General features: G+C 38.6%; 1 protein-coding gene across 1 annotated transcript; it reads left to right on the forward strand.

The window, feature by feature from the left end:
• The first annotated feature begins 1,405 nt into the window (after positions 1 to 1,405).
• Positions 1,406 to 14,382, forward strand: LOC145783100 (uncharacterized). Its single transcript, XM_082594874.1, has 11 exons — positions 1,406 to 1,636; positions 4,777 to 4,918; positions 5,918 to 6,016; positions 7,181 to 7,346; positions 7,929 to 8,062; positions 8,764 to 8,906; positions 9,524 to 9,676; positions 10,288 to 10,381; positions 10,952 to 11,124; positions 11,621 to 11,786; positions 13,468 to 14,382. The coding sequence occupies exons 1-11, from the start codon at positions 1,443 to 1,445 to the stop codon at positions 13,669 to 13,671; spliced, it is 1,668 nt and encodes a 555-aa protein (XP_082451000.1). The 5' UTR covers positions 1,406 to 1,442; the 3' UTR covers positions 13,672 to 14,382.
• The last annotated feature ends 1,842 nt before the right edge of the window (positions 14,383 to 16,224 follow it).

Here is a 16,224-nt window from a genome sequence, read left to right on the forward strand (position 1 = left end):
GTCGAATCAATGGGATACATTAGAAGAGACTCTAAACCAGGACATGTCGACACTTTCGGCATACCTCCAGAGATGGAGACTGAAGCTCAGCGAAACCAAAACAGTGACGACAGCCTTCCACTTAAACAACCGGGAAGCGAAGCGTGAGCTCAAGATCAACACCGATGGAAAAACTCTGCCCTTCTGCCCAAACCCTAAATATCTAGGGGTAGTCCTGGACAGGTCGCTCACTTATCGTCAACATGTGGAGTCACTACGCAAAAAGATCTCAACACGCACAGCTTTGCTAAGGCGCCTGGCCGGCTCAGGCTGGGGAGCCTGAGTCGATACCCTGCGCATTGCCACCATCGCGCTAGTTCACGCTCCAGCAGAATACTGTGTATCTGTCTGGAGCCGCAGTGCCCACTGCCATCAAATCGACACTGCCATAAACGACGCCTTGCGTATCGTGACAGGATGCCTGCGACCTACACCATCGGAAAATCTCCCTGTCCTTGCAGGCATCCAACCAGCTGAGCTTTGTCACGAAGAAGCCATCCTGTCTCTTTCTCGTCGCGCTACGAACCCCAACCACTTGCTCTACTCAAGTCTCTATGAGTCTGTGAACGAGAAACCTCAGCGACTGAAATCGAGACACCCATTTGTACATGCCGCACAACTCCTGATGAAAATCGCTGAAGACCAATCCATCAGTGCGGCTACCTGGGCGGACCACCAATAGAGCTCGGAGTGGAAGAAGAACTCCTCAAGACTCCAAAGTTTCATCTCCGACACCAGCAACCACCCAACCGGAATGCATTTGCCAAGGAAGGCCTGGGTGCGGCTCAACTGCCTGCGTACTGGCGTCAGACTATTCCGCTCCAACATGCACAAATGGGGGATGGCTCCATCCGCGATTTGTGGGTGTGGCAAGGAGGAACAAACCGTAGACCACACCATTTGTAATTGCGCCATCTACCATGCGCCAAATGGTGTGCGTGGTCTGCGTGAACTGGATGACAAATCAATTGAATGGCTGCTCGACACCTGCCCAAACATCTAGACCACGTCGCCGCCACTGCCCAAGGGTGGCAAAAGGCAGAGCCCCTCGACCCTTGGAGTGGCGAAGAAGGTTCAAACGAAGAAGAAGAAGAACTGCAGCTGTTAAATATATTACGGTATATATACCAGTACATGAAATCTATAAACTAGAAATAGCAAAATACATGCATATAAAGTCCATTTAAATAAGTAGTGGTAGCTCATACTCTTTTAGCCTGAGCAGCGAGTAGCACACTGCTTTTAAAGTAGCAGATGCCCACCTCTACCAATATGTAAGGGAACCTCATAGAGACTATCTATTGTATATAACATGTTTTCTATGTTTTCACCAGATCATTTCATTAAATGCCAAAGAAAGGTTTATCAATTAAGCAGGCCTTATTTGGTGGTAGCTGTTGGTTATGGAAAACTCTTTAGATGACAATACTTTTGATGCTTCTTCAATGGAGAAAAAGTTGGCTTCAGAACACAATTTACCATATCAAAACATCCAAGGAGCTGAAGGAAAAATGAAAGATTTGACTCAGAAACAAGAAGAAGATTTGAAAAAGCAAATGGAACGGATGAAAGACATTTTTCATGTTACAAAACTGGGGTAGGCGATGTCAACTATTGTGCTTTTAGTTTCTTGTAAGGCAGGGGCTATTTTAAGAAAATTGAAGCTATTTATTGTGCATGCATTATATTAGTTGTCTTGGTAATTAAGTGTAGCAAAATGTAACTGCAATAGACCTGTTGCTAAAGATGTACATAACTACAAACTTCGTCAGTGACGTAAATTCAAATAAAAGACGTCACTTTTTCCTACCAAATTAACCCAATTTCATTAAAAAATGACGCAACAGCTCAGGGCAGGTCTATAAAGAGAAATACAATGACGTTTTATAGCTGGCAAAATGTCTAACGCAATTAAGTATCATGTAACCACCCACAAAAAAGCGAAATTTTCAGCAAAATGGAAATTTTCAGAAGCTGTGAGGAAGCTGAAGGAATAGTTCAAATGACACCAATTTTTTTTCTTAGGCTAATTAGATATATCTAAACAATATTGTATCTACCCAAACTAAAAATACTTTTAAAAAAAAAATGCGTTTTTGACCCCATTTTTCGATTTTTGGGCCCCATGAGGAGGCTGAAGACAATTTTTCACGTATCTCAAATTTTGTCATGAGCGTTTTCTCACTCATTGGCACCATTTCCCCACTACCCCGAGAGAATTAAAAAAATAAGTTCAAAAACGAGCCACCCTATTGTATATTGTGTAGAAGCGATCTTATCTGGTTTCAGCACAAGGCCGAGTACAGGGGATTAATGGGATGCAACCTAATTCGTACCCTGAACCATAGGCGCCGACTCCGGAGGGGCAGCGCCCCCCCTGTGAATTTAGCTCGGGGTGGCTGCCCCCCGCAAATTATTTTTAAAAAAATCCTAAAGCAAATGTTTCTAAGTTCAAATTTGCGTTAGTTTGACCTTTATTGCGGATCGATCTCAATTAAAAGATCTACTTGTTGCAACAAGAGCGCTGCTCCTAAGATAACAAAAGAAACAGAAGTACGATAGCTGATAAACGCCAGCATGGTGCCGTTGAAGTATTGTAACAATGATTGAAAAACGTTTTTCTTGATTTTTTCCGCTTTGTTTTTTCTTGGGAGTGTCAATAACGAGGTGCAGTTTGCTCAGTTTAGTATCTACGCGTATTAAGAGCTAAAGTTCAAAGTGACTAGCATATAATTTGAAGTAGCCTACAGGCCTCGAAATTCGTTTTTGTTGACGGCGGACAAACGTGTCCGGTCTGAGCAGCTATCTCGGCGGACAAATCAAGTCTCACGGCGGACACACCAGTTTTAGCCGTCGATCGTCATGCTTAATCACTTTATCTTGATAATAATTCTTCGCTATTTCAGAACTATAACTACGGTTTTAGTAGCCTAAGTAGGCTTCTTAAAAAATCAGTAAAGTCACTCTGAAAGGCTTTCATCAGACCAACGACTTGCGCTTGAAGAGTCAAAGCGCCGTGCAGCTAGTCAATACGTCACATAACTGATTAACTTCTCCCGAACGAGGTCATGTGGCTTATTGCGTCACAATACTCTGGGAAGGAGTCGGAAAATTTCTACATCAACGCTACTATTTTTTGCTGTGCAAAGTTTTGCAGGCTTTTTTCTTTAAGTTTATTTTTGCGTGTCATGTGAGCGAAAGAGAATTTTCCTTGGGTCTTTTCTTTTTTTCTGTAATACTAAAACTTAAAGCAAGACGCAACAAAATTTGTTAAGTTTTGGTATTACAGTAAGAAAGAAAAGACACTTCAATAGCCTAAGAAAGAAAGTTCAATAGCCTACTCGCATAATCTAATTTAGTAACCAACCTTGCCGCAGGGTTGTCAGACAGCTTTTGAGAAAAAGAGCCAAACAATGTCGAAAAAAGGACCAAACTGGGTAAAAAAGAGCCAAATTGTTCAATAATGTTAATAACGTTGCTAATAAAACATAATAACGTTAACAACTTCAGTAACGTTACAACATTACAACAACACAATCTACAAGAACAATTCCAAATCTTCATCTTCTACAGTGTTTCCACTCGAATCTTTGGCATTGGCATAAACATTGTCTAAAAAATCGTAATAACACTTTTCAGTCTCAATTTTCGAAAGACATTTATTTAATTAGCTAGTTTGATAGTATGTGCCAACTGCTTCCAAAAAGAGCCAAATATTGAAAACAAAGGGCCAAGGGGCCAAACAATTTTTTGGGGGGCCAACTACCTCTAAAAAGGGCCAAATTTCACAAATTTGGCCCCAAAAGGGCCAATCTGGCAAGCCTGCCTTGCCGTATCATTATTACTTGGAGATCAAAGCCAGACATTGTGACGTAAAACTTGAACTAAATTGCGCGTGATTAGTGTAAAAGTACCTGTACTCGTATCGATTCTTAGCGAAGAATTCACCTTTATTACGCTGATTCAATGTCATCAATCCTTGAAGCAACGTAAAAATCGAAAGTTTTCCTCCTTGAATGGAAGCTAAGGGATACAGTATTCACATTTTCTAGATGCGCGCTAAAATGCGCTGGAAAATATATTATTGCAATAATTGTTCGTGCTATGCAATGACGATTTGTATCGCTAGTTGTTGTTTCTCAGCGGTGTTGTTTCCTGTGTTGTTTCTCAGCGGACAAATATGACCGATCTAGATGGTACTTCCCGCGGACATCACATGCTGTGAAGGCGGACATGTCACCGTGAATTTCGAGGCCTGAGCCTACATTATAAAGCTTGGCGATATACAATGGCAGATAGACGCAAACAAACATCAATGCTGACAAACAAACATCAGCATTTTGAATGTAAGCAATCAGTCGGCTAGAAAGTTTGCCCCCCCCCCCGGCAATTTTCAAAACCCGGCACCTATGCCCTGAACAATTTGTACCCTCATTTCATACCCTAAAAAAATCGAGAAAAATATTAAAAAAAGCCAAAATAGCACACGGATTGGAGTTTCTGCTGTTCAATCATTGTAAGGAAATAGTTGTTACTTGAAAAAGCCTTTGTGGTGAGTGTGGAGTCTACACCAGTGTGGTTAGAGAAAAACAATGCTTGCTGCTTTATAGTGACTACTGTACCGTACTCACCCTTGTGCTGATGCCAGGTAGGCTACTTCTTTTACAAAGTGCTTTAGTTCTCAAACGTAATTTAGTACTGTAAAACTGTAGCCTTAAATGCATAATTCTTTGAAAGGTTACTTATCCCTGTTCAAGAGCTTGTTGAAACAGAAGGCATCGGAATACTAAGCTCATATGATGCTGATGGACACACTCCAATCCATTGGGCTGCACTTGGTGGACATACACATGCTATCAGATATTTCTCACAAATTAAGGTTTATAACTTTATTCTATTATGTATTCAGAATCAGATGCATTTTCAAAACTTTTTGCTGAATTTTGCAATTGAGAAATATGTTGGCCTTGATGTTTTTTGTAAGCATGTTACGCCATGTTAGCATCTTATTAAATCGTTATTTAATGTGTGATCATGCTTATAATAATTGCATGCAGACAAAAAAAAATTTCAATTGGTGATTCCAAAGTCTGAAATAAGTTTTATCAAGAATCCCCTTGTTAATGATAAAAACCTAATAGTGTCCTTTTGAAACATACACAATCTATTATTTTGTTCTCATTAAAGCTAGTTTAATCAAGGCTTACTTTTAATCGGAGAAGTAGGTCACAGATTTCTGATTTTCTGGCCAGGTTGCCATGAAACAGTGTGTCACAGTTACTGGTGTATTGTAGTATCTTCTTTTTACTGTTGTTATTCTTCCAGCAAGAGAAATTGTTATATAAAAGCACACATATAATAGAAGATGTTTTGTATTGCTTTTGCCAAATTGGTAGTTTTGAATTAGCACTTACTAAAATCAGGACATAGCATATACTGGGTGTCCCTAAGTATTCATAAAGTCTCTACAATTCAGGCCTTTAACTTCCTTTATTTTTCCGGCAACCGAGCATGGTCCTCCAGAGCTTCTTGGCAGCCAAAAATAAAAATACATCAACTATTGTATTATATAGTATTCCAAAAAGCTTTAAGACTGCTCAATATCATGGTTTTGCATTTACTCAAGTAAGAACAAAGCCAACAAAGCCGTGAAAAAAATTTGCAGTTGTATTTAATGCAATGCTTCTCACGTAGTGTAGTTGTGTAGAGCTAGTCTTTGACTTTTTATCAGACAATGCTCAGCCATTTTGCAATTTTTTTCCTAGCAAGCTTAGAGGCCTGCAATTTAAGTAGTTATAAGAAAACTAATTACAAGAAACTTTACAGACACCCTATGTATAAAATGCAGTGTTTTAGTCATCTTTTTCTTTTTTCAAAGGCTCCTCTTGACATGCCTGCAAAAAATCAGTTGGGTGCACAACCAATTCACTGGGCCTGTGTGAATGGACACATATCTACAGTAGATATATTGTTACAGGTAAGAGTGAAGAATGTCATGAGCATCAATCAATGGCAAGGATGTACAAAAGGAATTTCTAAAACAAAAAGTCACTTGTCAGGCTGTTGTAGAATATAAGTTACTACTTCATGGTGAAATGAGCGTGCAGTTAAGCTAAGGTTAGCTACCGGTATACGGCTTAAAAATTGTTAAAAATATTGAAGTATTCTTGTTTGTGCATGGCAATCTGCATACCATGTGCACTTTTACCTGGAATGTAAATTGTAAACATCCCTGGTCATTCTAAAATATCTCTTCTGTTAAATATTATATAGATGTAAAAAATATGAAATGCTATGAAAATATGAAGTGCTATAAAAATAAAGCCAAAAAAGTAGACTTAATACCTGTTTACAAATGTGTTTTTATAAAAAGTTTATACCGTTTTTTCTATTGCAAAATTGATCTCACGTTTTCCGCTTGCCGAGTTCGAAGTTTTTTTGAGACCTGTAATATTATCACACATATGGCATCACAACTCACTTGAATCATTGTTCAAGTCATGACAGAAATTATACTGTACTATGAAAAAAAAAATGACATCATTACAAAGTTTTGTTGCATTGACGCAAGCATGACACCACCCTATGAACATAAGCAAAGCCGCACATGTTAAGCTTCCAAAAAGTTTGTTTCGGCCTGGGAGATATCTCTTCATCAATCATGTAACAAAATTGCTACGTCATAAACCCATCTCAAGCCAAGATCAAGTTGATCATGTAAGTGAAAATGAGGTATATATTTATACTATAATCCTTAAAGATATACATAGTTTCGGGAGAGAGTTTCCTTTCTTGTACCAAAGACAGGTAAGACACAACAATACAACAGGTTTGAGCATTATAACAGTATATATATTTTACATATTTACAAATATTTTAACAGTCAAACGTTTTCGGCTTAACTTAAGCTCTCATCAGGAATCTGAAAATAGTTATAAAAAATGCAGTAAATTTCCACTTTGAAATTAACTAGCTAACTAACTACTGTATAAGCATCAAGAGATACGCAGCAAGAGATACGCAGCGATTAAAATAGATATATATAGATGTATATATAGATATATGATACAAACAGGCAAATTTCTTAGGAGTTAATATTATATCTAGTCTGTGGTAGTAATGATGGCTGTTGCAATTTCAGGCCGGGGTGTCAATCGACAGTGTGGACAACAAAGAGTGCACGCCACTTATAATTGCTGCTCAGTATGGTCGCACCATGCTGGCAGGGTTTTTGATGGGGAAAGGTGCTCGGCTACAAATCACAGACAAGGAAGGAGACAATGCATTGCATTGGGGAGCATTCAAAGGTTATAAAATTATCAGTACTGTATTTTTACTTTGCGTTGTGACAGTGTATTTGTCATGTTCAATTGTTCATGTACTGCGTTGAAGTACCCGTAGATGTAACTTGAAGTTTGTTGAAACTCTTGAGATCTCTGCCACAATATGAGACGGCATTGTATTTCGGCTCATCACTAATTACTACTAACCTAAGTACTGTAATTTTGTGAGTGGGAGCAGTTTGCTTTTTACTATGTGAGATTAAAGATTCAAGCAACAAGTACTTGCTTCATAAGGCAATAATCAGAAAATTCAAAAAGCTGTCTGCTGAAAAGCTGAGCAAGCAAATAAGAACAAAAGCAATTTTCGTGAACTCCATGAACAGAATTAAAGAAGGCACATATTCAATACTAAAATAGACTCCATTTCTATCATCGATTGGGAGCTTTTCACCTGCTCAATTGGAATTGGGTGGTCTACTCACGAAGAAAACCACCTCCATGCCTCCCATTACCATCGTTGCGCAGCCGACTTCCAATTTGGTGATAAAGGAATGACGTGTATTTGGTATAGTGATTGTGCGTTTCTCATGTCAATCATGATTCCAGGACACTGTGAATTGACAAGATTACTGGTTTATTCCGGATTCAACCCGAAACAGAAAGATAATTTTGGCCAATGTCCTCTTCATCTTGCTTCGTTAAGTGGAGACTTGATGACGGTGAAGCTATTATGTGAACAGGTAAGTTTGTATTCCTTTACAATTTAGTGCATATTAATGCCACATAGATTGCGATCACATGTTTTCTTTCGCAGGCTAAATTGTCCAGCCGATGTGGTTTAGAAGTTAAACGTTGCCGAAATCTTTACAGGTTTTTTTCTTATTAAATTCATTCATTCATAGCTTGTCACGCCAGTGTCGGAGCCAGATAAGAGCATTGTTTGTGATGTTTTTGAGGTCGTTGTCATCACATGAAGGGCTAAGGGGGCAGTTGGTGAGGATGTGCTTCATCGTCTGATTGTCTAGGCCGCAATCACACATTGGGTCAGGAGTCATCTTCCATCGGAAAAGATTGCTTTTATTTCTCCCGACTCCGCAGCGGGCTCTATTTAGGCAGCTGCGGAGTCGGGAGATTAAATGAATACCCATAATGCATAGATTTGTTACGTGGTTCCAACCAAAAACGAACATGCTCTGTTTATGGTGGTATGTACATTGTACAAGCAATTTTGTACCAGAATTATGTTGTCTTTCCGATGCTTGTGCAGTGACAAAAATTGTAAAAAACTGACATAGCATTGCTCATTTTGTTTGATCAAAAAATGCTCAGAATTTGTAGTTGCATGAGATATCTTACGTAACTTATTCTCGAGACCTGAAATAGTTAAGAAATTTGTTCGATTTGGATTTTTAAATTATCTTCACTAATACTTCAATCGCAGGACGGTGCAGATGTAGACTTGGAAGACCATAATGGGAACACGCCGATGAAACTTGCCAAGGGAAGGAAGTATGCTGACATTGTTAGATACTTCGAAAGTTTGAAGTCCCAAAAAAACAGCTACCTTCCAGCCTTCAACATACAGTAAGGGAAGTGCTGTGTGGCACACTGTGTATTTGATATATTTATTTATATTAATGCGTTAGAGATAGTGTGAGTTAGCTTTTACTGTTTCTGTGGATTTAATTATAAATGTCAAGTATTTTTCATCTGGTGTGAGACAGGTTTTCAACCCAAGCTAGCTCCTATTACTTGGTACTTTAAAATGTAATTGGAGAAGGATCAGTATTAAGACTAACGTGGTTGATTTTTTTCATCGTTTTTGCTGCAATGCACTTACCGGTACAGTGAAAATATATCGGAAAGTACAAGACTGTAAAAAGTGTTGTGGATAAAAGTTTTTTTTTCTTCCACACGTTTTAAATATCTTAATTCGAAATTATTAATAATTGTTAAGTTAGTATATATGTTTTTTTTGGCATAATGGCTTGCAAATAACTCAAGTCGCGAATTCACTGCAAAGCCTAACGATAGCTCAAATTACACATGAGTATTACTTTCACCAACACCCTGCAGTTGGAAAATGAATGGTTTGAAAATAAAACAACAGTTTCAAAACAATCTATGATTGTTTGTAAAGCAGTTGATCCACAAGAAATAGGACTTTTGCTAACATTATAGCTGACGCGTTTCTTTTACAGGTCCTTAGTGTTTGGACCCCCCGGAAAAACTAAGGGAGCGTTTCTTTTTCTTGTTTTAACCACGTGTTGCTATGGTTACCCTGCATACCTCTTTAAAGTTCTTCCTTACACAACAGAATACTTTTTTTCACACGTCTTATTTCTACTGAACACGTAAGTGCCATGATAATGAACATGAAAAATGTTTTGGTTACAAATCGTTGTGAGCTTAGATTTTATTAGAGTGTTTAAGCGTGAGTTTACGTGTGGCCTACATCGCAAGATTGTATGTCATCACTGGTAGCCAATCATTGTGAATGATGTAACTAATCCACGTAGCCCTGGATGTTCTCTTAAGCTTTCATTAATTGAAGTCATAAAAATTTAAACTGCTTGTTTAAACTAAATGTATTGACATTTGGTAACTAGATTTGCATACGATTAATTTCAAAAAGGCGGATTACTTAGAATCGACTAATTAAGTAGATTTGATTTTGCGTTGGATGTTTCCCAGATTATTGAATGTTAAGAAATGGCAACAACTCTTGGCAAGACGTCTTGCTTTGTTAGCTCTATAAAACATGGCTGTGATGTCAATAATAACACGTGTGTTTAGTAACTTTTGCATTCCAAGTATATTTATTCCAACAAAATTTAAAACAACCCACATCTATGAATGTCTGGGCCACAATACTCACTCGTCTTGGTTATTATTATTTTTTTACAAAAATGTTGAGTCCTTATGTTGCACACTCAACTTCTAACTTTGTGCGTCACATCTTCAGCGTCATCATGTGGTATTGTCTCTCGAAAGCGCACAATTTAGATCCAGGATTTTTACCTAAGAACGTCGATGGCTACGATCAAGCTTTGAAGCAGGTAGAGTGGTAGACACATACATCATTTAGTGTTGAAAATCTAAAAGTACAATACGTATTACAAAACAACGTATAATGCTGGATGCTGATATGCCAGCGTCATCAGCAGTGTACAACTGTACAATGGAAGACTAGCTCTTGTACTTAGACTATTTTCGACCTGTGTTTCTGTATATGTCGTGCCGACAGACTTGATGGCACGACATATACAGAAACGGTCTACATATACAGAAACTGCCAACAGACATATAAAGTCGATTCTTTGATTTTCAGCTCTAAGCATCCCGTCAGCAAAATATTAATTTTTATAATTTTTGCTGACTAGTGGCCAGGAGTTCCACTCTCCCCTACAAATTTAATCTTTGTTATGGCTGGCTCGACTGAATTTATTTTCCGTTGTCGCTGTGACTACCTTTATGTCACTTTACCTGTTTTTATGTCGCAAATGTGTTCAGTAAAGCGCCTTCAGAATTCATGTCGACTTCACTAATTGCCACTATGAGTTGAGTCGTGTCGGTGCAAAAGTGTTTAAAATAATCGAAAAAAACATGGCAACACTGATTATCTCCAGGTCGCGTTCTTCGATGAATGGAAGCAAGGATCGAATCCGTTGTCACGTCTATGCCACACTTGCCGACTCGTCAGACCGTTGCGGGCCAAACATTGCAGAGTTACCAATCGTTGTGTCAAACATTTCGACCATTATTGCCCCTACATATACAACGTTGTTGGGTATAGGAACAGGTACATCTTCTTCAATTGCCTTGCCTGAACCAGGCATCGACGGCCTTAAATAAATAATTACACCAAATATTCCTATTATATTTTGCATGGATAATTGTTTCTGTCTTGTAACAGCTAGGAAGAGGTTCAGCTATTTCGTTTTAACTGCAAAAGATAACTGTTTTGTTAAAAGCAAATTTCAGATCTTTATCTGGTACGGCTACAAAATCTGTCATCTTGGACCGCGTGTCATCTTGCTCTATCATAGTTATTTAACAAATCAAAAGTTATGAAAATTATTATTTGGAGAAAACTTCAGTGAGGTAAATTGAAAACTAAACAGCAACTAATATCGTACAACTGTAAAGTGTAGCAAAGTGTGACTGAAACTGGAGTACAGATTTTGTAAAATAACTTGGTTCATATGTCCTGATGAATGTGTTGATATCCGGTGGGTTTTCTAAGGTACAGAAGTTTGCGTAAAAAAGCGTACACGTCCACTCTTCTCTGTTTGCAGACATTACTTTTTGATTTTTCTATTTGGGATGACTTTCACTTTATTATTCGGCGACTTCTTTGTATGGCACATGTACAAGAAGCATGGATTTGATCTAGTTTTGTCGATCGGTCTTCTCTTGATGGGAATCTTTACCATTGTAGCTCTCGGATTAACAGGCTTCACGGTAAGTCTTCATACTAACCGTGGGTGATGGCTAATTGCTAATCGCTAAATAGAACACTGATAGCTAAATCCGTCATTTTTACATTGATTCAACGTCTGCAGACGTTAAATTAATGTAAAATGACGAAATTTGCTGTCTGAATAATTGTTTAGTCCAGGTTTGGCCAACCTGCCGCTTGTTGTATGCTACTCTTGTGTGTACAATATAACTTGCTCTTATGTACCGTATGAGTTGACTTTCTAAAAATCCACAAGAAGTAGGTCTATGGTCTAACTTTGATCTGAAGTATCGAATTTGGTCATGAAGCCTGTGCTGGACTCATGCGATCAATCAGCAGAAATTTAAGAATCTCATCATTGAGTTGGAACAAGAGCTGCCGGGTGCTTTAAGGATGACCTCGGTTAGGTTACTTTCTCGCTTCTTTGAGCTCAGAGATGTCGTGAAACTGTTCATCATAGAAAAGAACAAGAACTATTCCGAGCACTCGGGTTTAGTGGATTATGGATCTCTAGCCATTTTGGTCGAACTAAGACTAGGTCGATTTGAATTTTCAGGATAAACTAAAATGCTACCTAACTTAGCGCAAAGCATGTTTGCGTTTGTCAGTAAACAAAAGTTGATCAAGGCGCATATACAAAATGAAGATTTAAGCTATCACAGTTTATCACTTTGCTAAAAGCCAGCGAGAAAGTCACTAACATCGCTCTAAATAAGCAATGCGTTGGATATACAACATCCCTTGAAACCTCTCAAGAACGGTTTGTGCTCCTGTTCTATGATCTACAACAGAAAAGGTCACAAGTTTTGTTTCTCGTCGACCCGCTTGGTTTTGTTACGGACTGTTTGAAACCCTTGCGGGTCTCAGATGAGGCTACGACTGAGTTGGACATGATTGATCTTTGTAAGGAAGATCACCGGAAACTTGTTAAGGGAAGAGACCATGGAGTTATGAACAAATGTGCCAATAGAAAAATACCTCTACGTCAACCGGGTTGCGCTTAAGTTAGTGTTTGTGTCAATATAGCCTACGTTTGTGACGTCTATGCTTTCTACCTTAAAACGCATAACACCAAAGCATCAAGACACCCATGTCAACGAGTTGCTTCAATTGGCAGCAACGAAACACAAACCAAATTTGAAGAAGATTGTTCAAGACAGGGATTGCCTAAAGCCTCACTAACTACTGTAACATGCAAAGCAATAAATGACGTGTAAATTTCTGTCATTTTCATGTTTATGTGTAATATTTACAATAAATCCAGCTGAGCAAAGGTAATGTTTGAATGCAGAAGAGACAGGGTGATATTAAAGTGTGCCCATGTGCATGATGCGAGTGTGGCTCTTTGCAGTTTACAAAGTAGAAAAATGAGACTTTTGGCCGCTAACTGGTTGGCCAGCCGTGCTATAGTCGTTGCTTTGTGATTTGATTTTACTTAAAATACATTCGTTCCAACTCCAAAGCAAGAATTTTCTACCGAAGATGAATACTTTTCTCAGCTAGGGTTAAATCTACTATCAATACGGTTAATCACAGGCAGTGGGGTGAATACACATCCCTCAGAGTATGCTCTGATCTTTTGAACAGCCGACCGGGAGCAAATAAGGGTGTAGCGCAAAAAACTGCTTTTTGAAGAAATCAATTCTGTTTAATTATACTCACATACTTCAAACTGGTGCGCAGGTCTACCAAGCCGTCAACAACGTAACTACAAACGAAAGACTAAATTCTCATCGTTATGAATATCTTCAAGACGGTAATGGACAGTTTTTCAATCCTTTCGATCAAGGTTGGAAAACTAATTTAAAGGAGTTTTTTCATTTGAAGGAACCTCTGATGGCGATCCCTGACCATGAGGATAGTAGACCCACTGTTAATGTTGTCTAGCTGTTACTATATTCCACAACACGCACTCTATCTCTTTGTAACCTACGCAGTACTGTACTGTTGTACATGTTTTTTGTTGCAAAAACACAGGGTAATGTGTTTTTCGAAAGTAGGCTACACTGTACAAATTTTCAAAGTTTGCTTTGCAGGGCTGACTATCCTGTTAATGCTTAAGAATTACCGTCACTTATCGTAAGTAAAATGTTACCAATTTGCACCGTTGATTTAGAAAATACGTTTCACTAGCACAGCAACAAGCTTTTTGATTGGGAAGCAATAAGTAGAGTGTAAACTGGAAATCCAGGGATTCATATGTAAAGGTATTGTTTTGTTTCCTATTAACACTTTTGTGAATGTCAAGGGTTCTGAACCATCCTTTTATCCCCTAGCCGACTTTCGAAATGTCAATTTATCCTCTCAGCTATTATGTTAAGACCAGCGATCAACACCCCGCTGAAGTTTGATGCTTTAATTTCTTTTGAGACCCTCGCGGATCGGACACCCTCAGGGTTGGTTGCACCAATAGCGGTTTGTTTAAGCCACCCACTAAGCTAACATTATCGAAAATCTATTTGTATTAAGTTCCTCAGTTATCAGTGATTTAACTCTACAGATTATGGTTTGGGCCAGCAAAAATAAAAATTAGTCCACAAAGAGTTGGTCATTAGCAGGTTGCTTCAATCGGTAAATAATCTTTCGTTGGTGCAACTAACCCTTAGTGCAGGGGTCGGCAACCTACGGCCCGCGGGCCGGATCCGGCCCGCCAAGCAAAATTATCCGGCCCGCAGCATTTTTGCAACTTGTAGTTGGCGGGCCAAAACGAACATCCCATTATTTTATGCTGCCATTTGGTTTTACATAACCGAATTAAGATTACTAAATGTTATGTAAAACTTTCGCAATTTTTACTTTTCCATATTTATCCGTAACGCTCACTTGTAATCACGTAGCCTGTGTACTTATGCCGCAACAATGCTTAGTTAGGGCATTGTCGCCATTTTGAATTTCCTTGATATTCTTTCTCTGCGAACTGCATTTTAGAGAGAGCGACGTTGCAGGCCTGACAGATAGTTTGATAGATTTGAAGTTTTAAGAATTAGTTTGTTTGAAGGTTGATAATTTAGAAATATGTGTAGCTTAGGAAGCAGGAATTGGCCTTTTTAGTGACAGCCGGTCCAGACTTTTAAATTACTTTATTTTTTAGAGTTATAATTTACTCCCAGTTCCATTTTTCCGTTTTTTTCAACAAGTGATTCTTGTCTTTGAAGAATTTGCTGCTTGTTAGAATCCACCAAGCATAGGAAATTATCACAAAGCGCCTTTGTACCCGCGACCTATTGATCACGGGTCGCTTTGTTATAGTAAACTAGGTTTGGGGCAAAATTTAGCTTAAGCTTGCAGAAGGTAGCATCAAGGTACTTGGCAGTTTCACCTTGAAGTCCGGTTATATTAGCCTATTTACTGCATGCTAGTTGCAGGCTACATGAGTTGCGTTAGTAATAGTCAATTAACCGTATATTTAACGGCAAGTTGAGAACACAACTTACTGATGACCACTTGCAAGATGTTATGATTCTTGCCTCATCCAACCTATCACCTGACCTTCAGAAACTTTCTAGCAGGAAACAACATCAAATATCACATTAATGTTGTGCTGTCAATAAATAAAGTACTTGGTGTTTTTCGTTACCAATTGTTACTAATTTTCTTTATATTAATCTATATAAGCCTATAGTAGCTAAATATGGAGATACTCTGATAAGAACGCCAATTTTAACAATATTATGAAAAGTAAAGAAAACGGAAGTGCAAATGGAAAACTTGTACGGCCCGTTGACATCTGCGCAGTTTTGTTTTGGCCCGCGACTGAAGAAAGGTTGCCGACCCCTGCCTTAGTGCGTCAATTTTAACTAGTTCCTTACTTTGGATAGCTTTCCGAGTATTTAGTGTAGACCGTAGAAATGATCCTGGTTGAAAGAGCATCCGGGACATGCACCGTATTGTTGGAGATTATTTTAGAACACAAGCCTCACTTGAAGCAAAATCCATAGGTCAGTGTGATGTAAATGCTGAGGATGTGGTCTGTGTTACTCAAAAGCGTTTTCACTATTACTCAAGACAAATGTGCACAGTCAAGTTTATCTCTTTTTTTTATGAAATAATGCTTGGTAAACACGCCTGTTTTGTCACTATTGGAACGGCTAAAAATATTGTGAATGGTGAGATGGTATGAAAGGGTATTCGTAAAGTGCAGTTCTTGCCTACCTAGAAAAGAATTATTGACTTTTGAGCATGCTTTATCAATGTGAAGTTTAACTTTCTCGTTACGGCATATAGAAACAAAACATCGTTTATGTTGTGAATTCTTTACACCCCTTGGAACCGGCAGTGATGCTGTGTTGGTTGAGAGCAGCGAACTTAATCAATATTATAAACAAACAGCCTCTGGAGCCTGAAATAAAATCTTGGCAGTTTCGCATACAAGTATAGGCTTTCAACCACCAGCGCAATCCTCCGTTTCAGAGGTTTGAATCTTCTGTTGTTGTCAGTAAC

This window comes from Aplidium turbinatum, chromosome 14 (genome assembly GCF_918807975.1).
Source record: "Aplidium turbinatum chromosome 14, kaAplTurb1.1, whole genome shotgun sequence".
NCBI lineage: Eukaryota > Metazoa > Chordata > Ascidiacea > Aplousobranchia > Polyclinidae > Aplidium > Aplidium turbinatum.

What these genes read in the sequence shown, in the direction of transcription:
- LOC145783100 (XM_082594874.1), top strand. Translation starts at nt 1,443, where the DNA reads ATGGAAAACTCTTTAGATGACAATACTTTTGATGCTTCTTCAATGGAG. An exon ending in GCATTGGGGAGCATTCAAAG is followed by an intron (nt 7,347 to 7,928) that starts GTTATAAAATTA and finishes TCATGATTCCAG; the next exon opens with GACACTGTGAATTGACAAGA. An exon ending in TCGGATTAACAGGCTTCACG is followed by an intron (nt 11,787 to 13,467) that starts GTAAGTCTTCAT and finishes ACTGGTGCGCAG; the next exon opens with GTCTACCAAGCCGTCAACAA.